This window comes from Pholcus phalangioides, unplaced genomic scaffold (genome assembly GCF_987345545.1).
Source record: "Pholcus phalangioides strain wild (caught in Gottingen) unplaced genomic scaffold, Ppha-v1.0 ptg000022l_1, whole genome shotgun sequence".
Taxonomy (NCBI): domain Eukaryota; kingdom Metazoa; phylum Arthropoda; class Arachnida; order Araneae; family Pholcidae; genus Pholcus; species Pholcus phalangioides.
The window spans coordinates 12,508,378-12,533,154 of record NW_028301615.1 but is presented as its reverse complement, the minus strand read 5'-3'; the positions used below and the strand labels follow the sequence as shown (position 1 = coordinate 12,533,154).

The 24,777-nt window shown below is 37.6% G+C and overlaps 1 protein-coding gene across 2 annotated transcripts in view; it reads right to left on the bottom strand.

Annotated features, from left to right (window-relative positions):
- LOC149069483 (uncharacterized) overlaps positions 1 to 24,777 on the bottom strand; it is a 244,880-nt gene that overhangs the window by 119,843 nt on the left and 100,260 nt on the right. For both annotated transcript variants that reach the window (XM_089249467.1, XM_089249466.1), the window contains exons 2-4: positions 13,836 to 13,935; positions 7,819 to 8,607; positions 4,425 to 4,484 (exon numbers count right to left, since the gene is read on the bottom strand). In XM_089249467.1, the coding sequence (XP_089105593.1) occupies positions 4,425 to 4,484; positions 7,819 to 8,607; positions 13,836 to 13,935 (949 nt within the window). The remainder of the gene's footprint in view (positions 1 to 4,424; positions 4,485 to 7,818; positions 8,608 to 13,835; positions 13,936 to 24,777) is intronic.

Here is a 24,777-nt window from a genome sequence, read left to right as displayed (position 1 = left end):
CCCAGCTTCGTGGCTGGGCAGAGAAAAACTCTGATGGCCAGATTCCAGACTCTGCCACCACGGTACATAGCTAACAGCGTACGCCACAATTTACTGGCGTTTTGATTCTAGAGGCATTACTTCTAATTAGAAAAAGTATTCAAATGACGTGTGGACTTCAGTAAAGTCATATTGCAAGGGGTTGTATAGTTATTAATAGAGCCCGGAAGTTTAGGCACTAATAATGGTCAAAATAGGCAAGCAAAAAGGTACTATAAATGCCTAAAATTAAAGCATTAAACACTAAAAAAAGCATTTATAATTTCTGGAAGGAAGAAAAAATAACTAAAAACCAAGGTTTTGAGGGTCCAAAAATTAGTTGAAAAATCGGTTGCACTTAATCTGTCTATTGTTTTAATTATAGTTTATAATAACTGTATTATTATCCAAATTAAATTGATTACAAGTCCAAAATAAAATATTACTAGACCCTCAGGATTAGGCCAATTCCAAAGCCACCATTACCAGACGCGGAACCGGAAGAGAAAATGATCTGAGGGGCTCCCTCGAGTTACGACTGATTCTACTTTATTTGTTGTATTGTTTGAAATAATCATTATCATTTCTATAGTTGAAACATGGCTATCTTGTGCTTTCGTAAAAAGAAAAAAAAATTTTTTTTTTTCATGTTACCACGTATGGGGGATTCCTTCCAGCGCGGGGCCCTGTGTGGCCGAATCTGCCATACACCCCTGAAGGCGACTCGTGTCAATTTAATCGAATACTAAATGTGTATGTTTAAGAAACAGCCATGGTTCTTTGCAGTGCATTTATGGTGCAAAAAAAACCATGGGGCCCCAGAGCCGTCTGCTTCTACCCCCTTGTGCAAGTCATGACGAACTGATGACCCTCTTGGGACACTCATCGGTCGGCTATACACATACAACGGCAGTCCAATGCCTGAGCGGGACATGGTTATGTAAAGCATGTGGAGAAACAAAAATTTCTAATTTCCCTCTACTTTTCTAACACGGGATGCATTCATCTGAAACAAAATCATTCACGTCTAACACCATCCGCAAAGTTAACATATGCCAACATTGATCCCTCAGATCACTTGGTTGCGTCCAAATGGGCATGGAAGGGGGGAGGGGGGGCTTTCAGATAATTAATATTGAGTGTTGGAAAATTTTAAAAAGTTCTCAATGCTCAAAATATCCAAGTTTTACAGATTATGGCCTCTGAAATTTATTAATGAATTTAAAACTATGTTAAAATAGAAACACATTTATGGCACGAAAATTTCAAAAAAAAAGAAAAAAAAAGGTATTTTTACCAAATAGTTTGAAAATAGGCAAAAAAAGGCTTTTATGACATTTTGCCTGAACTTCCGTGATCTAGTTATTAAAACAGAAGAAAATAACTTTTGTACAAACACCCTGTACTCAAAAATCCAATCAGAAAGTTGTTATCCTGTCTCTCCTGAGGCCAACAAAAGAAATTCCACATTTTTTAGTGCAATATGAGCAGATGTATTTGAATTTTAAAAAATCGAGAAAAATTTTGGAAAAACAGCATAAGGGGGGATCATTTTCCATTAGTTTATGCTGTCTTTCCCCATAGTCTTAATTTAAATATTTCAGCGAATATTGCACTCATGGAACGAGGAATTTCTTGCGCTTCCCTCAAGAGAGACAGGGCAATAACTTTCTAATTGGAAGTTAGAGGACAGGGTGCCCGTATGAAATTATATTTTAATAACTATACAACCCATTGCAACATGAATGACGTATTTGACTAATAATGTATGACTTGATAATGTTTCTCATTGGAAGTATGCCTCTTTAATCAACGGTTCGCTAGTAAATTGCGATGCAAGCTGTTAGCTACGCACCCTGTGTATGGTTTTTCAATTACTATAAATTTGTTTTAGGCGGAGGGGGCCGTAAAAAATCCTGGACTGGAGAGTCGACCAAAGATCTTGGCTTCAGTATGCAGAAGCCCTGAGTGTGCCCAGTGCTTTTACACATTTTTACACTTTCTCCTCAAAAATTCTCTTCTACCTTCATACACGGTTGCTATAACTCCAAAACCACTGCTACCAAAATTACTGTGCCAAAATTTGCTCACACAGCAAGGGCAATACCACTACCTATAACACACAGTAGTAACACGGACAGGCAGCAGTCAGTAAAAGTACGGCATGGAGCGGTAAAGTGTATCTCGACTTCACACATCCTAAAGTGTCTGGCTGTTGATGGAGAACATTTCTAGCATTTATCAATCTTTGTTTACTAAGTATTATGAGATCGCGTTACATATTACGATAGCATTAATACAAAGCAGGTTTCATACAGTGAGAAGGGCAGACATATTTTTCAATGAATACAAAATCTTTACTACTTTCCTAGAAATATTTATATTCCAAAAAATAAATAAAACGCGAATCTTCCCAACATGGCAATTGAATCAATCTATTCACTGTACAGTGCACTACATTATAAAGTCAAGTTTCAATTCATTTTATACAATACTAATACTTTAATACACTTATGGCGTAATGGTATTTGGTGATAAGGAACAATGACCCTTATGAGTACTATTCCCCACAAAAAAAAAAAAAACACCACCACTAGTCTTGCACGATGCTCACCCGATACACAACGGCTCAAATACTATAGAAGTGAAATTGGAGTGAAGAGTCACCTAGCGGCTATATCGCCTCTCGCCGACATCGGCCGTTTCTCACAGACACGAGTACCTCTGGAACAACTTTTATTCATGAAATATTGAAATATAAAAAATCGTCCAAATTACGTAAGATTGCGATCCATTAACAACATTGACAGTTGTATACAAAAAAAATCACAAAAATCACGTTAATTAAAATATCGGAAGTGGACAAACGAAGAGGATAAACTTTGGTACCCCCGCAACCAATTTGGTAAAAAAAAATTCCTGTACTCAAAAAAATTAAAGGTGATTAATCTAGTCGATATGAAAGAATAGGTTTAATTTAATTTCAATTGATATTTGTGCGGTTTCCACCTATTTTTGTGTTTCAATAAAACGTTGTAAATAAGTGAAGAATTTTGAATCTTTTACAACTTCCCATCACTTGTATATTTAAAAAAAGTACTTTAATTCTCTTTCTCTCGCCTTATTATTTATATTTTTATTCAGGGTTCAATTAATTTTTTTACTTAATTGTTGAAAGCTGTATAAAAACAAAATTTCTAGTTCTCCTAAATTGTGAAAGAACAAAAAGAATTTGAATGGGAGAAAAACTTAGCAAAAAATGTGTTTGAAAAACAAAGTAAAAAAAAGACAATTTTTTTCATTGTGAAACTCCTCCTGTTGAATTTCTATAGTCTAATATTGGGGTAAAAATCAGAGAAGAGCAGGGCCGTAACTAGGACTTTTATAGCAACTTGCCGCCCGGGTAAACATGATTTTGCCGCTCCCACCCCAATTCAAGAGTGGTGGGGGGGGGGGGGGGCATGAATCAATTTTGTTTCTTTAAAAAAATTGCAGAAGACCGACGCTTATAATACTCCACTGATCGATAAGCAGATCTTTTATCGATAAAATACTCTTAATATCATTTGATCTTATCATAATAACCTAATAAAATTACATACAGATGAAGTAAAAAATAACGATTGCACAAATTTCCTACGATACATAAAAAGGGAAGGGTAATTAGGTGGAGGGGAATCAAAGTTTGAACACAGGATATAGGACAAACAAAACAATATGTAGGTCAAAACCAGACTATGCGGCGAAGGCCGATTTTTTGTAACCGCAAAATAAAAAAGCCTGGAAAGCATTAGATAATGCCGAAACATAAGCAAAAAAAATATTGCACTTCACAGATAAAGTTGATTCATTGAAAATGATTTCCGAACAAAAAATACTGTACGTACTCGTTTGTGAACCGATTAATTTTATTTAATTTTTTTGTTCCAATTTCCGTTTTAGGGATTAAAAATTTTAAACGTCAACGAGATGAAAATATGAAGTTGGCAGTACAAAAAATTGGTGATAAATATTATCGAGGGGTGAGGGTAAAGGGACGCAAGAACATGACACAACCACTAATCTGACAACAAATACGTTAGGGCTACGCATACGCTCAGAACACACATCCCAGCATGTACCGATTCGTTAAAATTCCACAGAGGAATGTGTACGAGGTGCATGTACGGTTAAGTAGTAGTAGGACAGAAAGTTTAAAAAATTATGCCGTTCCATAGTTACAAAGATATATGTATGAGCAACAAACGTTGCTCACTTGGACTACGACGTTCAATTTCTTTTGTTAAACCCTCGAGATTTCTTTTACTGCATAATAATAGCCAGTGACGTTTCATAGAATATACAGAAAGTTCGTTTATACGAATTAATCACTCAATCAGAACTTACAAAAATCAGATATCACTTACCTTCAAAATAGTTTCAACTTCGATCTCGCTAGGGGCAATGCCATCATCATCATCGTCCACCTTTTAGAAAAAAAGATGGGTGGAAATTAAAAACAAAATGTAGACCAGACTGAGAAAAGAGTTAATATGTTTTTCAAAGCGGGATTTATATCCTCTGACTGAAGAAAATCTGTTTTTATATATAAACTATATTCCCACGACAAAATAATGAAAAGAAATCAGTTGATAGGAAAATGACGTTCTGCGTCTTTAGGAGTGAAAAATACTGAAAAGGGAAAAACTTCATTAACAATTTATGTTAAATGAAGTTTAACAATGGTAATGTTAAACTTCATTTAACATTACCATTTCGTCCGATGGTACTTTGGAGCACCACTTTCTTTTTCGTAACATTTCTCACTAAACGTTTTTGGGTGTTGGAATTTTGAAATATAAAGGCTGTTATAACTACTTTACGATTACCAGATAACAGCACAAATGTGAGACAAGTAGTTTTTAAATATGTCAATTAATAGAATTCAGATATTTCGTCCTGTAGAAGTGTTTACTGCAATACACTTTTGTGTAATGCAGTAAAACACTGCATCCCACACAGTGTTCCATAACAAATGTGTCGTGATACAAATGTATAAACAATTTATGGTTTTCTCTGAAGTGAAATGCAATTATTGCCATTAAAATTTGCGCACCAAGAAATAATTGTCTGATCGTAACAACAGTTTGCATGAAAATACGTGTCTGGCAGATATGCAAATGACTGATTAGATGCACAGCATGATTGCGCAATGTGCAATGCCACCAGAGGGAGTTGAACTTCGTTCTCCTCGGCGTATAAAAAGAGTACGCAGAGGAATTTTGCCTGTACTTAATCTGCTGCAGAGAGATGCTTTTCATTAGGAATGCAGTTACGCCACCATCGAAGACAATATGATCAGCTGTCAGAGTTCGAGAGGAGAACAATCATGGGGATGATGGAAGCCGGGTGGTCAGAGCAGCGAGTAACCCGCCACTTAAAACGATCTGACTTTACTGTGAGGAAGTATTGAGACCTTAGATTTCTTCTATAAGGTTGCGACCAGTGGATAAGAGAGAAGTCGCATACACGGCCGCCTGGCTCAGGCACGATCCCCTATAAAACCGGTTATATAGGAGGTCGTGGCTCAGGACGCCCTTGGCAGAACAATATCTGAGAAGACCGTTACATCATTCGACAAGCACGCATAGCCAGCAGCTTCAACAGGACCTTGTGTCTGTCCGTATCGTCGCAAGGCGCCTTGCTGAGAAACATTTGGTATCGCGGCGCCCATTACGTGTGCTACCAATGACACCAACTCACCGTCGCCTCCGTTTGGAGTGGTGTCCACCTCCGACGGGATTGGACCCAGGTCGTCTTCGGCGATGAATCGAGATTCAATTTAGGCAGTGATGACAACGTGTGTGAAAGCACCCGTGGCGAACGCCTCAAATCCTGCCTTCACTATATACACCGGCACACCGCTCGCAAAGCTAGTGCGATGGTATGGGGTGGGTGTCGTATGCGACGGCACCCCGTCACCTCTAATATTCATCCACGGTACCATGGCAGCCCAGCGGTACGTTCCTGACATCCTTCAGCCACATTTGTTGTCACTCATGGCAGGGCTCTCAGGAGGCATTTTTCAACAGGACAATGCTCGAACACACAGGAATGCCTCCACCACATTAACACCCTTTCTTGGCCTGCCCGATCCGCAGATTTGTCACCAATCGAGCACATCTGGGATCACTTGGGGCGGCAAGTTCGGCAGCCTTGGAATTTGAACTACAGGCGCGCTTACAGCAACTGTGAAATGAGAAGACGCAGGACACTAAACGGGACTGTATGCCTCAATGCCAACCCATATCGCATCGCGTATTCAAGCTAGAAATGGCCCAACAGGGTACTAGAACCTCCATTTATTTGTAGTTTTTCCTGCAACAAATGATTCTTTTGCTTTGATTATGCAATCATTTACTTATATCAATGTTGTACTAACACATATAAAATTTCGTTCCATTCGGACATGTCTTTCTTGGTGCGCTAATTTTTATGGCAATGAGTGTATATTCAAACTTTATTATTCAACATATTTGAATTGGCATATTTTATTTTTATTGTAAGCCTATATAAGTTATAGTACAAGCCCATATCATTTTTACTTATGTGCTGACAGTTCTTTAAAGCGGTGGTTCTCAACCTGAACCTGCCGCTAACCTGCCGCTATAGGTTTTTCTGGGGGGGCAGCCACGACAGGTGGTGAACAGGACCACAGAGCGATGTGAAGAAAAGATTGAGAGAAACATGTTGAAAAAAAATAAGTACTTGCAGAATCCAGAAGAGCTGGATGAGCTATCAATAGAACCAGCTTCACACAGGGCCATCTTAACCTACCAGATCATGTCGGCATTACCCGGGCCTCACATTCATAGGGGATACAGCAGACATCTTCAACCCGTTGCTAGCGAGCATCCAGAGTGCTTGATCATCGTGGCCAATTTGGTGCTCGCGAGCACTTGATCAAAGTTCCAATTAAACCCTTTATACAAATTGCAGTTGAGGATTCAAATTATTTTTGATTTCGTGCAGTTGTATGTCGAATACAGCTGTTACTTTCAGTTAAGTATGGGACAACATAACATCACTTTTTATTTAATGTTGAGACGGCCATTCACAACCCCGCCCCCAAGAAGGAAGCTTACTCAATTTCTAGTCCAGAGTAGGTGCAGACCAAGGGTGATGTATCTGGAAAATTGATTTAATGTGTTCGTTCGTTGGATCGTCGCGTATTTTGCACAGACATATTTTTGCCATATAATTATGCTCTTGGGAGGGATGATCAGCCACGTTCTGAATCCGTGCCTGGCCTTGCGTTCCAGAGATCGATCGTATTTATAATATTTAAGGTTTCATTAAAAAATTTAGTTTTTATTCAATTCTACCAGTAAAAAGAGTTTTTATGTTGGATGAGGGTAGGAGGCCCTGTGCCTTTGACAGGGGGCCGCGAGAAATAAATATGGTTCAGGGGGCCATGGGTTGGAAAAGGTTGAGTACCACGTTAATTAATTCGTCGTGTACTGAATAATTTTTTGAAACAATGCTGTTTTGTTTTCAGACTTAAATTAGAACTAAAATGACCTAACAAAAAATTTATACGATAATCATTTTATTTTTCATAATGTGGTAGATCAGCGGTTCTCAACCTTATTTTGATTCGTGGAGTTCTTTTTAATAATATATAATTTCTATGGCGGAGCCGCTAAGTCTCTTTGTTTTCCTCGAGTAGCCTGAGAAGTGCACACGAAGCCACGGGATCCGCGGAGCATCGGTTGAGAACCACTGTCGTAGATAAATGGTAAAAAATAACGTCTAACTTACGTGAGCCGGAATGCTGAGTTTAGGAGGGATATGTTTGGCCTGAGACTTCCTGCTGATGGGATCGGCGAACCGTTGGTGGTGATGAACAAGACCATTAGGTAAGGACCCATTCTGCAGATCAGACGGAGAGAATTTACCGGCACCATTGACACTGGAAGGAACTGGTGCACAAGTCGCAGAAGCACCGTTGGCCAACGAAGTCGAAAGGGGACGGCTTTTAGTCCTCCGATGATGGTCTTTCTCTCTACTGCTACCCGTGTTTGATACACCCACATCTTGAAACCTGTCGTGCCCTTGTTGCTGCTGCTGATCGAATTTTTTGCCGTAACTACTTGATATCGGATTGATTTTCGGAAGGTCAGCCTTCTGCTTGTGAACGTTGACCGGCTTCTTGTGATGGTCACCACCGGGCTTACTGCTCTGGTGGTGGTGATGGTGGTGTCTCCTGGAGGACTCTAATGTATTGGCCGGAGGTTTGTGCAGGCCATTCACGGGGACGGGCCTCTTACTACTGCCGTCGCTGCCAGAGATGTTATTAGCGCTGATGGAATTAGTGTGGCTACTCTTTGAGGACGCTCCTCTCGATGGATGGCCCCGAGATGCCGACCAAGATGGACCACGGTGACCAGAAGCTACGGCGGCGGCAGCTGCAGCAGCATTCTGAGCAGCAGATCCCGATCCAGATATCCCTATCAAGTGCTTCGGGTCATTGATAAGAACATTCTTCACTTGAGTGAAATCACCAAGAGTATCCTTTATGCGACGGGAGGTGTCATCTTCAACTTCAACCTTTAAAAAAAAGTATCATTCATTATTACATTAATGGAAAGGTAGGGTAGACAAATATTTCATTCAGAGTATCCGCTGATTCAATTAATTAATTACAAGTTTAGTTACAAGTGAGTCAGTTGTGCAGGAAGCGTGCGTTCCTCCCTGATAGTCAGTATGCGTATCTAGCAATTGTGATCAAATTGTGATCAAAGAGAAATGATTAAACATTTGTGTCGTTATAGGTTTCTTCTAAGTTCCAAGACTTTTTGAAGTGCGAAAAGTTGCGAAAACCACAGAAAACCAACTTCAGAAGGCCAATAACGTCTTCAGGGCACTCAGTAAATATCTATCAATGTTAATGATACCTCTCTGTCATCAATCTCTTAAATTAGAATACAACGTTGAAAGAAAAGTATTTTATTTTTACAACTTCTAATAAACGATTGTCAGTGACAACTGCTAAACCTCGAGATTCATTTTCACTTATATTTTGTTTTAAAAAAACGCATTATTATTGGAACCAAAGCACTATCTTTTCGCGATCTACAATAAATGTTGGACTCATCCCCGTCTAAGTTTGCACATATACAGCAAACAGGATTCAGCACTAACGAAAGACTACTGTAGAAGTTTGTCGGAGATGTACAAACTTTCGACATCCGGAAAACTTTTCGGCAATAATGGTTCTTCGGCTTTAACAATGGCTTTTGAAATTTCTATCATGGTCAGGGCCGTAACTAAGCAGGTGCAACAGGTGCATCCGCATAGGGCCTAAATTCAAATTCTTCCACAGGGCACAGGAATGGCTAGCTATGACCCTGATCATGGTACAGACAAAACTCGGGCAGTGCGAGACACCTGTGCATCATAAAATCAATGAAAGCATAACACCATAGTGATAGAAAAGAAATCGTGTTTTGTTTTGTTACACTTCTGTTTAAAAAAATTTGTAAATGAAGAAAAATATTTTAAGAAAAAGTAAATAGCGTTGGCCACGCTTCCGATACGATTAAGTGAAAAAAAAAACAAAAAAAAAACAAGTAGAACGCTTCATACATAGGAATAGGGGGGTGACCTTTTTCTTCACATCATTATTACGAATCGAAAGAAAACTGCAAGTACAATCACTTCAACTACAAACATGTTAACTTGAAAAGACTGAAAGAGCGGCAATCTTAAAAATGAAGCAGGTATTTTTCCCATACAAAACGTGCGAGATTACACAAAATTTTGAATACTCGTTTCTTAGTCACGCAAATAAGTCTTATTTTTACAGAATATAAAACAAACAGTAACAGACATATACGCCATGGTGTTATGCGTACATATTCATTACTCGCGAATCTATCTGGTGGAACACACGTAATCTGCAACGAATAATTGGACCGAAACCAAGAGAATAAATCCAATTTCGAAGAAATAAAAAAAATCCTTTCTCGAACTAGGTATCAACACGAGAATTATTACAAATAAAAGGTGATGCACCGAAATTACGACTGAATTTATCTCTTTACTTAAATTTAAATACATTGGCATTAACATCTTTTATCTCGTGACTATATGGCAGCGGCTCTCAACCGGTGCTCCGCGGAGCCATTGGAGATCCGTGTGAACTGTCCAGGGGCTCCGCGGCCACTCGAGGAAAATATGAAAAAAAACTATAAATTAAAAAAAAAAATTTTTGAATAATAAAAGTAAATCAGCGACTTTGATGAATAAATAAAAAATATGCCTACGGGGCTCCGCCATAGACATTATATACCAAAAAAGGCTCCGCAAGTCAAAAAAGGTTGAGAACCACTGCTATATGGTATTCTCCTAAAATGTGGGGGGGGGGGGGGCAAACGCGCTTTACCGGCATCTATGCAGCTTTCTTTCAACTTTTCCCCGTTTTTTGAATTCACATATCTCAGAGAATATTTCTTATTTACTTTTAAACACAAAATAATGGATAAAACTAGAAATCCTAATTACAGATGTGAAGTGCAAACAATTAGTCAAATAAGAATGAGGGTTACAGATGAATGGAAAGAATATAAAAACATATACAATATATAGTATTTTAACAATATATATAACAATACAATATTATATATAAAAATATTAAAAGAATATATATTGCAATTAACAATGTAGAATTTTTTTTGTTGGCCTCAGGAGAGACGGCAACAAATTATAATTGGGCTTTTGAGCACAACTTAGTAACCACACGAAGAAATTTTAGGCGCCAATACCAATTTTCCGGTCGCCCTGGCGCCTGGGATTTGTCCAGCCCTGACATAATGATGTATATAAGTTACTATAGCAATATAGCTTAGTATCACGTTTTTTTCCTCCGACCACCGGAAATTGGCATGAATTATTCCGAATCTCTCTCATCCGTAACATTTATTTCCTATCTCTCCGAAATCACATAGTCACATTCTCAGACATATAAGCATTAAACAGAGTTGTAAGAGGTAAAGTGTTCTGAGCCCCCCTAAGACGATAAAATATATAATATAGATATTTTCACAAAAAATTAAAATAGCGTAAGAAAATATGTACCTTTGAAACTTAAATGTATGTATAAATTCAAATTAATGTATGTTAATTTAGTATGTTTTTGGAGGTGAGTAGCTCCATAATTTCATGGAAGAGATTTTTTTTTTGCTCAACCATCTCGGGGTTCCCACTCCAAACATTAATCTTACGTGCGCCCTTGATTATGCATGCTGTTTGATTTTGTATGGCATTTCAACAAAACCACAAACACTAGCAATAGCCCTATTTACTACCTTATACTTCAACTTGCCAAGTTTACCGTGTAAAGGGTATGATTATAGACTATAATCATACCTTTATTTTTTAAAATTGGCAAATTTCGTGAAAATTTCGCACTTATCGCGGTTATTTCGTAAATACGAAATTTACGTATCCCTAATTCCCTAATTGTAGTGTATCCAAGTTTCAGAATCAAGTAGTGGGTTTATTCGTGCCGGGATGGTGCTCATCTGCGCGACCCAACCCGCAAGGGCAAAAGGCTTATATCCCGGGAGGGACAGAGCCTGGGTCGTGACTGGTCTGTCGGAATGGTGCTCATAGTGCGAGGCGGTTTTCCGTTGCAATACTTTACACTGTATATATATTTTTTAATCGTGAAACCAGCGGGAGGAAACTAAGTGGAAAAAAATGCTGACGTAAACACAAAAAAACAGTTTCGACTTGTCTTTTACACCGTATGTGGGTGTTATCGTTCATTTGGTTTCGTTTCTTGCCACATCGCATGTAATTCATCAAAAATTAGTTTGTTCTGCACATTTTATTTCATCAAATCTATTCAGTTTGAATTTCTCTCACAAATGAAACATTTGTTCCAATTTTTTTTTTTTTTTTGAAATTATTATTTTGCTATAATAGGCAATTTGCCAAACGAGGTGGCAGAAAAAATAGGAAAACAAATTGCTCATGTGTCAAGTTTTAGGAGCAATTTGTGTCTTCGAAAAGGGAGTATGGCGATAACCAGGACCCGGATGTTGATGACATTTGCATTTTTATGCTTTTTTTTTCACCGTTACAGCATTTTTTTTGTCATTTTAACGATAATTTTTAACTTTATAAATTTTTTGACAATGGGAAAAAGATTGAGAAAATTATAATACTGATTGCATTGAGCACTAATGAAAGAATATGCTTGAATTTCTTGGAAAATAGATTTTTTTCTGTTTTTTTGGCTTCCCAACCATAGACATGCATATGCATACACAGGATTTCCTCGGGGGGATGTTTCATTTTTAGTTTTTTACAGGAATAAACCCTTTCCCCTCCTTTGGTACACCAGTCATACCCCCCCCCCCCCACTCTCAATACTGAATTTCTTCTGAAAAACAAAAAATGACCAGATTCGTCTCGGGATCTCAAGTCGGAGCCCTGTTAGCCCCACCCTTCTGGGGGGAGGCATAACGCCAGTATTCCTAACCGATTCATGAATTATGACTCATTTATTAGAAAAATTGTTATTTCTGATTAATTCTAAACGATAAAGGGGGAAGAAAAACTTGAGAAAAAAATTCACATATGATTTTGATGCTGTCAAAACTTTCTTTCGACATATCGAACATACTCAGTTTTTCAGAACTTTGTTTTATTACTTTGATGGCCTTTTTAAAAAGTCATTTTTCAAGATTTTTAGAGCAACATCATCTGGGCCTTGGTGATAACATAGTAAATTATTTTCGTGATTAACAATCATGAATGTAAGCAGTTTCCCGCTGTTGAACGAGAATAGCTCGATAATGATTTTCACACCTTGCAAATTATTAATTTGATAATTAATTTTGCTTTGTCAGGAACCCGTGGGCCAGCCGTTCGCCATCCCGGCCATAAAGGGGGGGGGGGAAGAGATCTCGAACTTATTATTTTTCCCATCTACTCTGGGCTCAATAAATTCGCCTCGGGAAGAGCTGCAGTTAAATAAATAATGATAAAGTTAATTTAAACGCTTTTTCATTCATTAATAATAATAATCAATCTGTTGGGTGATTTGGAGGATTGGAAATCTATTCAGATCACGAAATGGATGCATGCCAACTGTAAGGGTTGGTATGGTATTTACCTTTGAGGGGTTTTCACCGCCTTTGGAAAAACCAAATGTAAGGCCTGGTATAATTATTTTATAACTATTAAAATATTTTGATTAAGGAATCTTTAACCAGAAAGAAATTTCTTGTTAATTTTCTGCTTTTCACAGCTGGTTTGCGTAAAGCGGCGACACGCTATGCAATTGAACGGAGGGTTTCCTTATTTCGATCGGCCCGATCCAGGGCCGCAACTAGATGCTTGGTCACCCAGGGCAAGCGCGCATTTTAACGCCCCCTTATAATGTTGAAGGAGAGGTTTCAGAATGAAATTTGCGCCCCCTCCCGGGGCACGATACCAGCCTGCTTCCCCCCCCCCCCCCAGTTGCGGCTCTGGCCCGATCGCTACCGATTGCCGGAATCGGAAACATCAAGAAATTTTTTCCGTTAATCGCCTGCTTTTGAAAGATTAAAAAAAAATGAAATTCGGGTTTTTAACCAATCACAGACGAAGCGGGTTTTCGGAATCTGAAATACGGAAGCACTATGTTTGCACCCTAAGACGACGGAACTTTGTGAGCATGACATTCGGAGAAATTGGATTCATACTACAACTAAAGGAGGAAAAATTAGAGGAGTATAAACAAGTGAATATATTCAAAATGCCGCACAAATACACGATGCAATTACCTTTACGGGTTGACTGAAGATGGGCTGCGGCGATGGGTCCCGGTAAACGTCCAGCAGCTGCAATCGCGCTTGACGTTCCCGTTCACGTACCACGTCAACGCTATAAATGGAAAAAGGTATTAGAGAAAAAAATTGTAACAAATACCGAGAGCAACTTTTCTATTTCGATATTAAGATACCTTTACATAGATTTTTTACATTTTCTTTACATTTTCTATCATTAAGCTTCTACAATTTTTTTTTACTTCACACAAATTGTACTAAACATTTATCTTAAAGACATTTTACGCTAATGAATAAGCTAACATTAGGTCAAAGAATCAGCATTTCGAAACCGATTTATTATACCCATTCCTACCCGAATCGGGAAGCTATACTAGACAGTGAGCAAGAATTTGATGCATACTCTGTTTGGCTGCAGAAAAAAATTTAGAATCCCATGAGCGAATTTCTTAGGTAATTTAAAACTATACAACATCCCACGTTGAAAAACTTGATCTGTTAACATCTTCGAAAATAGAAGGTCACCGTTGCTGTGAAGGCGTAAAGTAGACTATGCATCATTTTTTCCCTTCAAGACATCATAGCCTTGAACTTGATTTTGCATACGAAGAGATCTCAATATATATAATACAGTGTCTCTTTCTTTGATCATTTCCTTAAATTTTTAATAATGTTGAAATCTATTTTAACGATAACAGCCTTCCACATGTATACTCAATATCGGTTGTGACATGAAGAATGTTTTATAAGACCAGGTAGGTTGCTTAACCTCTCTGTGTACAAAAACAAAATTAATAGAAAGTTGTTCACAAAGCGTTTTCTAGAGATTTTAGTTTAAAAAGTATGCTGCATATTACTAGCATCTGTGCCAACATAATGATCAGATTAATCCCTTGCAAGCCTGCCCATAACATCGTCGAGAGTACATGACCGTTGGAGGCAAAGGATTCCTAGTGAAAAATCACTAGGGTAGCGGTTCTCAACCAGTGCTCCGCGGCCACTGGAGGAAAATTTAATAAATCAGTAAATTTGGTGAATAAATAAAAAACGAGGTCTAACGGGCTCCGCTTTTAGTTCATTGCGCAGATAATAGTCATAGAAGCATACAGTATCAAAATTATTCAAATGAATTGTGCGGTTTTCAATGTACAATGTTTGGCGTCTGAAAATTTAAAAAAAAAGTGCCCCACGCGTAGTCAGTTGCCTTAAAACGTTGATAAAAAGCAACGACCTCGGATATAAGGACAGATTTTTCGTCACCTTTGTTTCCGTTTCAATGACGTTTTCCTAACAAATTCCTAAGATTAGGACTGATCACATCCAGTTCTAAGTGCAATATTTTATCAAACGCGTTTTACTCTCATTTATTTAGTAAAGTTTACGTCGGTCTTCCACTGGAATGTACTTCGAGTGAAAAAAAAGTAGCGGAACAAGTCGTGTTGTATGCATAATACCGCTTTGGTTTACACATACACGGGGAGCGATTTTTTCCCCCTTTTAGTAGCTTCCAGTGGACAGCCGGCCTCACTGTCCAGATTTTTATTTGACAGGGACTTACGTCATCTACTGACATCTGGACAAATTATGTTACAAAGCTTTTGATCAGCAGAAAGATGTAAACGCGTTCATGAAGTCATAGAATTGATCAATAAGATATCTGAAAAAAGTGCTTTTTATCGGTCACCTAAATAATTCTAGAGAATACGAAATTCTGAAACCAAACATCAATTTCACGATTTAAGTTCGCGTATAGACCGGAATGATCTAAAAACATAGTTTCCCAAACTTTTTGTTCCATAGCCCCCTTCTCTTCAGAATTTTTTTTCTCATCGCCCCCAACTCAAGCGAACCCATAGGATTCTATGCTATACCCATAGCTTCTGTCGCTATCCTGGACCATTCCACCGCCAACCGGGAGGGGGGAAAACACTGATCTAAGCAATAGTTATAATGCTGGCAAATTCTTAGTTTTTACCTGACAGAGCAAAAAAATTAAATTCGCTTATAACGAGAAATCCGTTATAATGACAATTTTTCCCGTACTTGTGAGCTATAGCTATAACGGACTTTTACTGTATGTTCCGTATGAACGTATTTTGGATTGAGCCATGTGTTTCAAAAAATATGGTACCAGTATATTGCTGCATTATCAACAGCTGAAGACCTCTATTCTGATCTGATAAAATTATAGCTAAACACTAACAGAAGTTTTGAAGAAACTATCCATCAAAAGACTCTTAAAGATAATACTTGCGTATACAACACGGCGTGTTTTTTTTTCTTTTTCAATTTTTTTTTTTTTTGTGTCCCCCCCCCCCTCCCCTTTGTAATGAAATCCCGCAGCTGCGCAGAGAAAAATTAAAATTTACAGCACATGAAAAACAAATTTACCATCCTCAGTAATTTAGGAATTAAGGCTGCTTACTGTTGCAATAGTTAACATCAGGGGTTTTCCCCCCCCCCCCATACTAACCTAACACGAACCGAATAACCAATAACGATATTACCATGATACGTTTCTAAATTAGCACTTAGTGAATGATAAAAAGATGGAAAATAATATGACCGAAAACGAGTTATTTGTTTCTTTTCAAAGAAAACCCATTATTTTATTCAAAAAACGTGGATCGCGCGATGCATCTATTATATACAACATGTGCAGGATAAAATAAGTAACTTTATAAAATACTATTGAAAAAAGAACAAAAAATGCATTGGGGAAAAAACGCGTGTTCCTCCCTCTCAGGCATTTGTGGTTCATGCAACCATCGATAAATCAATGAAGCAAAACCAGAAAGAAACTCGCAATAGGAGGAATATCGATCGTAAGTAAAAATAACAATGTATACAGGGTGATTAAAACGTTAGGAAACATTTTAAAAGGCTGTCCTTCAGAAAAATAAGATTTTTTTGCAATGAAATAAGACATGCTTTAAGTTTGGAATAAGAGAAAGAAAAATTATAATAGAATTATGTCCACCAGGTGGCGTTACAGCTGCACGAACTTACCGGGGCTAGAACTCCTTAATACATATGAAGGCGTCTTAACCGGGGCAAGCAAATTTATGAACACGTTTTCTTTCTTTTCATCGGGTGTTTATTTTCTCGTTTTTTTTCACTCTATAAATGTACTATGGGGAGGCCCATGAAAATCTAGCTAGGGGACCTGCTGCAGGGAGTCTCACATGGCCGTATGTGTATATATATATATATATATATATATATATTATTCACTAAAATAAGCTTTTAAAATATCTTCCGACTTTTTAATAACTCTGCAAAAATTCGGAAGTTTTCAGGGAGTAAGTACAGTACTAGCAGGGCCGCAACCAGAGAAATAGCAGTAGAGTCTGGTACTCCGAGCGCTGTACCGCATCATGAACGGAATTCACCCTTCAAACGTTCTCTTCAACATTACATGGAGAAGCCAAAATTCGAGCTTGCCCGGCTAAGTAAATACTGATTTGCGGCTCTGATTAATAGACTTATTTTCTTCGGACATCTCACGATAACAAGATCAATCGCTGGTAGACATATTAAAAAAAAACAAAAAAACAAAAAAAAAAACAAGTTTGCTTATATTTTTTTTTTCACTTCGTCCTGTCTGTCCAGTCAACGCATGACCAGAGCTTGTGAAACTGGATTGCGATGACCTCCATTTCGGATTAGAAAAACTCGAAGAACCTCTACCAGCCTTCACTAAACCAACTCTCGTGAAAGTTACTGCATGTTACTGAACCTATCGAATCGTAAATAGGACTTGTAATTCAGAAACACTTTCTAACTTCCCTCAAACATCTGCATGAAAAGAGTCACATCTTTATAAAGACAATCGTTTGGAAAATGTTATAAAACAGTAAGATTTTTTACTTTCTCACAGAAACTAAAATTCGCATTTACAAATGCAGGGTAGTCAGTTGATTGCCATTCAAAATGTGACTTAGTACTTTGAGTCATAGGCCAGGATCTCACTATAACAATTTGGTAAAAGATGTTTTTAAACTATAAAAAAAACCAACCAATAAGTATATTGGTTACATTCGCACGTATGTAAGCGATAAGCTTGTTGGTTGAATTTTTCAAGTTTCATAAAAGAACTTAGACTTGAAATAATTAAACTTTTATAGTGTAATCAAGAACCTCTTAAGCCGGTATTACACTATAAAAGTTTCATAAAATCCCTTTTATAAAACTCAAAAAATCCAACCTAATAAAGCCCATAGGTTACATTCGAGCAAATGCAACCGATGCCCTCATTGGTTGCATTTTTCAAGTTTTATCAACGAACTCTTATGAAACTTTTATAGTGTAATCCCAGCCTTAAAGATACAAGGCCTTCACAGTCTGCTTGTGACGTCAATAAGTAGTTCATTTTCTCTCAGAATATTCAAGGAAAAAAATTCCAATCACTATGCGGTATTTGTGAGCCAATCAGGAAGATTCTACGTATGCCAAAATAAGAAGAAAGTGAAATGGGATGCTATGTTTCAAAATATGACGAACTTGCTAGGTAGTCTGAAAGGAACGAGGCAACACTTCCTTCACAAATTCTGCCGGAACGGGTACGTTCAGTCGGAGTAGTAGTGGGCGCAAACGTCACGTGTCGAGTGGTTGGAATAATCGTCGTCATCTGCTGCTCTGGTGTTGATGGAACTTCGATGTCTGGCCCGTCTGATTCGGTCGATCGAGATCACGGATTCCCTGTTCTTGACACGTACACGGAAAAATTTTTCGGATCGCGACAGCACTTTGAAGGGACCTTCGTTGGTCGTTTGTAGAGGACGTCGGACAGCATCGGCGCGAACGAAAACGTGTGTACAGGTCGTCAGGGCTTGTGAAACGTAAAAATTACATGTGACGCCATGCCTTCAAATCGGGATCGGCTTGAGTGTCCATGGTGCGTTTCAATTTGTCGAGATAGGTGATTACTGGCTCCGGGACATGTTGTTCGACGAACATCTCTCCAGGCAATCTCAGCGTTTGACCGAGGAGACCAGGGCCGTCATCAACTTTTTCCGGAGGGGGGGGGGGCAAAGAACATGCACTCAATGTGTATATATATACCATTTTTAGTGTATGTTCAAAGGCCAGGAGGGCAACGCCCCCCCCCCCCAAATGACGGGCCTGGAGGAGACGTTTCAGCTGCTTTAACGTTCTGGGCGGTGGATAGTCTTTGATGACAGCGACTTTGTCGGCGAGTGGCTTGAGAACACGAGCGTTAATGGCATAGCCCAAGAAAGTCAGTTCAGAGACAGAAAGGACTGATTTGTTGGCATTGAGCACGAGACCATAGGCGTCAAGACGTCGGAAAATTTCTTCCGGGTGACGTTTGTGGTCGTCGGATGAGGCAATACTTCCTTCACAATTGAAACATGCAGAAACAAGACAATCAGATTCGGAAATATTTACTCTCCAATGCATTTGTGTGGATCAGGGGTGCCACTGTGGAAATTCTAAAAGCTCAAACCAAGTATCCGTTTTTACGGGACACAGTCATTCTTCCCCCTCCTCTCCTAAAATATCTTGGCGCTCTTCTTGTTTACATATAAAAACCTTATTTTACCAGTTTTCGAGCAAGACTTTTTTTAAATCACAAATTCGATTAATCGTGTACATACATCGATAAAATCGGGGGTGTGGGGGGGGGCATAATGCTAGTAAAACTACCCTGGTTATCTCAACTTTTATTCAATGTGTTTTTATTTGAATAAAATCAAATGAAAACTAAATATCACACTTTTATTCAATAAGTACATTGAATAAAAGTCATCTTATAATTATTGTTAAGAAGGTCTACAATAATAACAAAAAGTTTGATAGCCTACACAACCTATAATTGATCAGAAAATATTTAAAAATTACAATTTATTTGATTGAGTAATCAAATACAATTTCTTGGATTTTTGAAGAACGCCTTCGCGTGCCACTCCAGACACCGTCGGATACCTACGGGATAGATGGCCCTAATGTAGATGATAGTAAATCTATAATAAATTATTTTCATTAACTGAGATTGGAAATTTTAATTATTTTCCTGTTCTGTCACGTAAAATTAATGGTAAACTTTAAATGAAAATATATTGAAGGAAGAAGGTGAATTACCATTAGAAACACGGTTAAACATGGTATATTTTAAATGGGGTAGTAACAATCCTGGTACACTCCCGTTACTAAAGGGAGAAGAAATTTTCTGTATCCAACAATACGCCTTCCTAAATGAAAACTTATGTTACCGTTGATTAAAAATAAAAGAAAAATTAATTGTTGTACAGACACAGTAATTGGCGCATACTGTAATCACCCCTACACATACATTTTATCGCTAAACAGCAAGTTCATTTTTATGATAGAAAATACTTCTTTTCCGAAATTGATACCACCTATGAAAAAATTTGCTCTTTAGAATGAATTCGTAGGTTAATAAATGAAAGATCATTATCATAATAACCTCACAAGAAGAAGTAATCAAGAACTTGAAACCACAAATGGGTGAAAAGACTATTTTTGTAATTCACACTTGACCATATACAGTGATCTTAGACTCCAACATGTTCTTATAATCAGATAGTGATGCATGCTGGGGAAGGCAGCATTGGGAGCTCGTGCCTCCAAGCCACCACAGAAATTTAATTTTTTAAACATTTTCGTGGAAAAATTGAAACATCGAAATTTTATTTTTATATACATATTTTAATCAATTTCTGCTAATTTAAATGCTTTTTGAAGGTCGGTAACTCAAAATTTCTATGTTAAATAAAATTTCTCTGGGCAAACTCCTTGCCCCCCCCCCCCCCATCCAAACCTTTTGTGCCCCTCCGCAAAGGTCAATCCTGCGTACGCACCTGATCAGATATCATCTGTTCATTTAGCAAGTCATAAAATATATGATTAGCTTTCATCATGCAAACAAACTTGAATCAGATCTGTCAGCAAATGCAAATAGCGAGCAGCGTAACGGAAAGAAGGGCGTTTCAATGCAGAGGAAAGAGTGACCTAAACAGGAATTCCCAATATACACGTAGTTTTTTTCTAGCATTGACCTTAGTGAATGCGACTATTTCAGAACTGCCATACCACTGCTACAAAACATGTGACCCTCGTTCTCGTGGAGACACATGAAAAAAAAACACTAGGCACTGGGTGCATCTCTCTCAAAGCAATCCTGTTCTGTTATTTCCCCACACACTAATACAATCTTACATACGCACACATAAATGCGCACTAAGTGCCTTACCTATCTACCTACCTTCAAAAGGATGAAGTTAAGGAAAAGAATATACTACATTTTTTTTTCCTGGTTCAGTGACCTGTAGAGCATGCGTTCTCTATCTTCATACTTCACTTACTCGTTTCACCGCTCCAACTATGTCAACGGTGCTCGTCACAGACACCTCGTCTTTTTTCTTCTATCTTTTTTATGAAACATTAGAAATACATGTCGAGAATGAACGTCTTCTCAGCACAGTAAAACTTAAACTCTTCAAAGAGCATAACCAGTTCACACAAAGCTAGTAGTAGTAAGATGTGATAGAATTCCTAAACGTAGCTCTTAACTGTATTATAACTTAGGCGAAAAATTGTCACATGTTTTAACATTACCATTAATGATACAAAACAATTATAACAAGCAAAGATTTTCAAAAAAAAAAAAAAAACCACAATCGGATTTCAATATTGCTTTATTTTAAGGCTAAGGAATACTGAACGATGGCTATCATCAGGGCCGTAAAAATGTGGCCGTTATCGAGAGGTTACCGTTCTTAAGAATTTGTGAAGAAATAGATTAAATTTTTTTTATTGCATGTCAACTGATAACAATCCATACAGTAATAACCTTGCCTTTTACGCACAATAAAAAAAATTATTTTCCCATCACACAGATCTGTACTTCGTAATCTGGCAACCCCTTTTATAGTTAAATTAAATTTCATCCCAACAACAAGATGTGAAGTTGTATAATTCTAGTTTTTCGATGCACTTGGAGTAAATATTTTGGAAATAATACGCGAAGCAAATTGAGATGCTGTTCAAAATCGCGTTTATCTACGCGAGTTCACAACAGTAGGTTTTTCAGCTAATTTTTGTGGTCTAAGGTCAATCCTGAATAACTTGAAATTAACTCGTCCTACGTATCGGCTAAATAATTTGTTATCTAGGGCAGTGTTTCAATTCCTGCTTACCCACAAACACTTCGTTCAAACAGTAAAATAAAGTCCCTCCCCCAGCCTTTGCCTCTTTCTGCTTCGTTCTTTCATGAATCACGCCCAGTGCACGAACCAACCCCCTTGCGAGGATCCTAGGACAACAGTTTGAAAACCACTGACCTGGGATAAAAAAAAATCGTACTTATTACACATCCTGTTTATTCAACAGAGAGAAAAAAATATTGAGAAAGATCTTGATATTTTCCTTTTATTTCCGTATCCAAAAGTACCGTTGTTCGGAGATGATTGTTATAGGAAGTTTCACCACATGGGGGAAAACCCCATCGGTATACGAAGACTCTCAACTAAGGGTGTGAACATAGTGCGTCCGTATTTCCGATTCTGGAAACCTGCGTCGTCTCCGATCGGTTAAACACACAAATTTCAAGCTAAAAAGTTGAAATTCGGGGTTTTTTTCCAATCGGATCGGCCAATTTGAATCAGCTTGATTAAAATAACGATTTGAATCATTTTTCAAAACCAATATTTTTAAATCATTGATTTAAATGTGTATTTTTTCTTTTATTCAAATTCATTGATATTGAAGTAAAAGTAACCTGGTATGGTATATATGTTATTGAAATGTGGTAAAGTTCTTAATAAAAAAGACATGTAGAAGATCTGGTAAATAATATAGACTTGAACCTAACCTCTAAATACAGTGCAAAAAGCTATCTATTTTATTCCTCAAGTTCTATTTCTAGATTTTGTACGTTGAAAAAATTTCAGAAAAATATAGGGAGCTAAAATTAGATACAACTGCACTACGTATTTGCAATGCATTACAATGGAGCACTGGGATCCCTCTGATAAAAAAAAAAGTAATTAATTTTCGTTTAACACTAGAACAGCCGAATTTTGGACTAACCTAAAACTGCCATTAGGGGTCAACTTGACTCCCATAAGAAATTCAAGTTCTATCAGAAGTAAATGTTGTTTGATTGATGAACGATGTTAAAATGACCATACACAGTAAGACCTCGTTATAACGTTAACCTCTTTTAACGTCACCCCGCCTATAACGCAATTTTTTCGACAGTTCATAATTGGCAAAAATATTTACTTGTTATTAAATCATCCCGCTTATGAAGACATTTTTATTTGGTGTCTAGATAGACTACGTTATACCCAGGTCTGACGGTATAAGATTTAACTTGTGTCACGACTTTTGCGAGAGTACAAATTATAATAGAGCAGAAAAGAGCATTCAGTGGTTGCTCTTAATCTTTGTCCAAATACAGACAGCCATTCAGAACATATTTTGTGGCTTTCACAACAGTTGTTAACCAGAACTTGATGGTAAACTTATTTGCCAAGTGGATAAATTTGCATCATGATTTGCATGGCAACAATTGCTCATCAACGGTGATTTTTGGTCTAAGACTATGCGCTAATAATAGGTTTTCGTTTTCCTGTCAGCTTGTACCAAATGTCTGAAGCGGGAGCAAATCTGTTAGTAGCTTGTTCAGCTATGATGCTTCAGACGTCAAGTCTATGATACCGCATGATCTCATGATACCGATTGCGTGACATTGTTTCTTTGAACACAGGTGGTCCTCAATACTTGTTTCACGAATCACCTACAGATATTTACTTCAAAATCAATCACTTTTCTTATGGGGGTCAAAATGACCCCTGTTGGCTGTTCTAGGTATTACTGTAATTATTTGCTTTAATAATTAACACAGAAATACGAAAATTTGTCAAATATTCCCTGAAATATTTTAAGAAAAGTCGGAAAATATTAGCTTCGAGGTTTCATTGTGTTGAGATAACGCAAGGGGAAATGGGAAAAAGGGTCAAAATGACCCCAACGACGCTTCTAGTGTTAAAGCCATGAATTCTATGCCCTAATTGCTGATTTAAGGTATCCAACAAATTTTCTAGCCACTTCCCTTTAGAATGGTACTGGAGTGAACTAGAATAATATTTTTTTATAGAAAGTGCCCCAAAATGATGAAAACAATAAATTTTGGACTACCTATATCATTTTCTATGAATAAGTCTATTTTATGTCCAATTTTAAGCAAAATTCATGCGATATTCCAAGCAAGATCGCAAAAAATTATATAAATGGAATGTTTTGTTATTTTCACAGTACACTCAGCTAGTAATGGTGCAGGTTATGAACTAAAATTCAAAGGATTGTATGATATGCTCGTAAGTGCTCAAATCTGTTGATGAACGGGTGAATTTTTGGAATTTCATTCTAAATTTCGTCTATAAAACACTGTACAGGGGTGGTGCCGCTAACGCGCTATAAATAATCCACAGGACGGGTCTTTTCTAGTTTCGAAAAGAAAAATATATACCGGGGGGGGGGGGGGTATCTCACCACCTCTTTCCTTTTCTTTCTTTTTACCGTCTATCATGAGTGATCACGAGACCTTGAAAATGGTTCACTATCTACTGAACACAAAACATGCCAAACGCTAGACACACAAACAAGCACACTGTTAAGTTTCAACAACACGAATCTGACAGTTCTCCTACTCATGTGTGAAAATATGTGACAGTTAAATGATGGACCATAGGGAGGGAAAAGAAAATCATTCCACCAGGAAATCGTTTCGTAAGGATTTATATAAATCAGAAGATGAGCATCTCTCAGAATCATTTGCTTCAAATGTAATCAGAAGATATTATTGAAAGAGCTAAGGTTTTTTCCGAAATGAAAAATCAATCAGAAGAAAATTTATTAATTTATTAGCAAATATATTGTCTACCTTAATTAT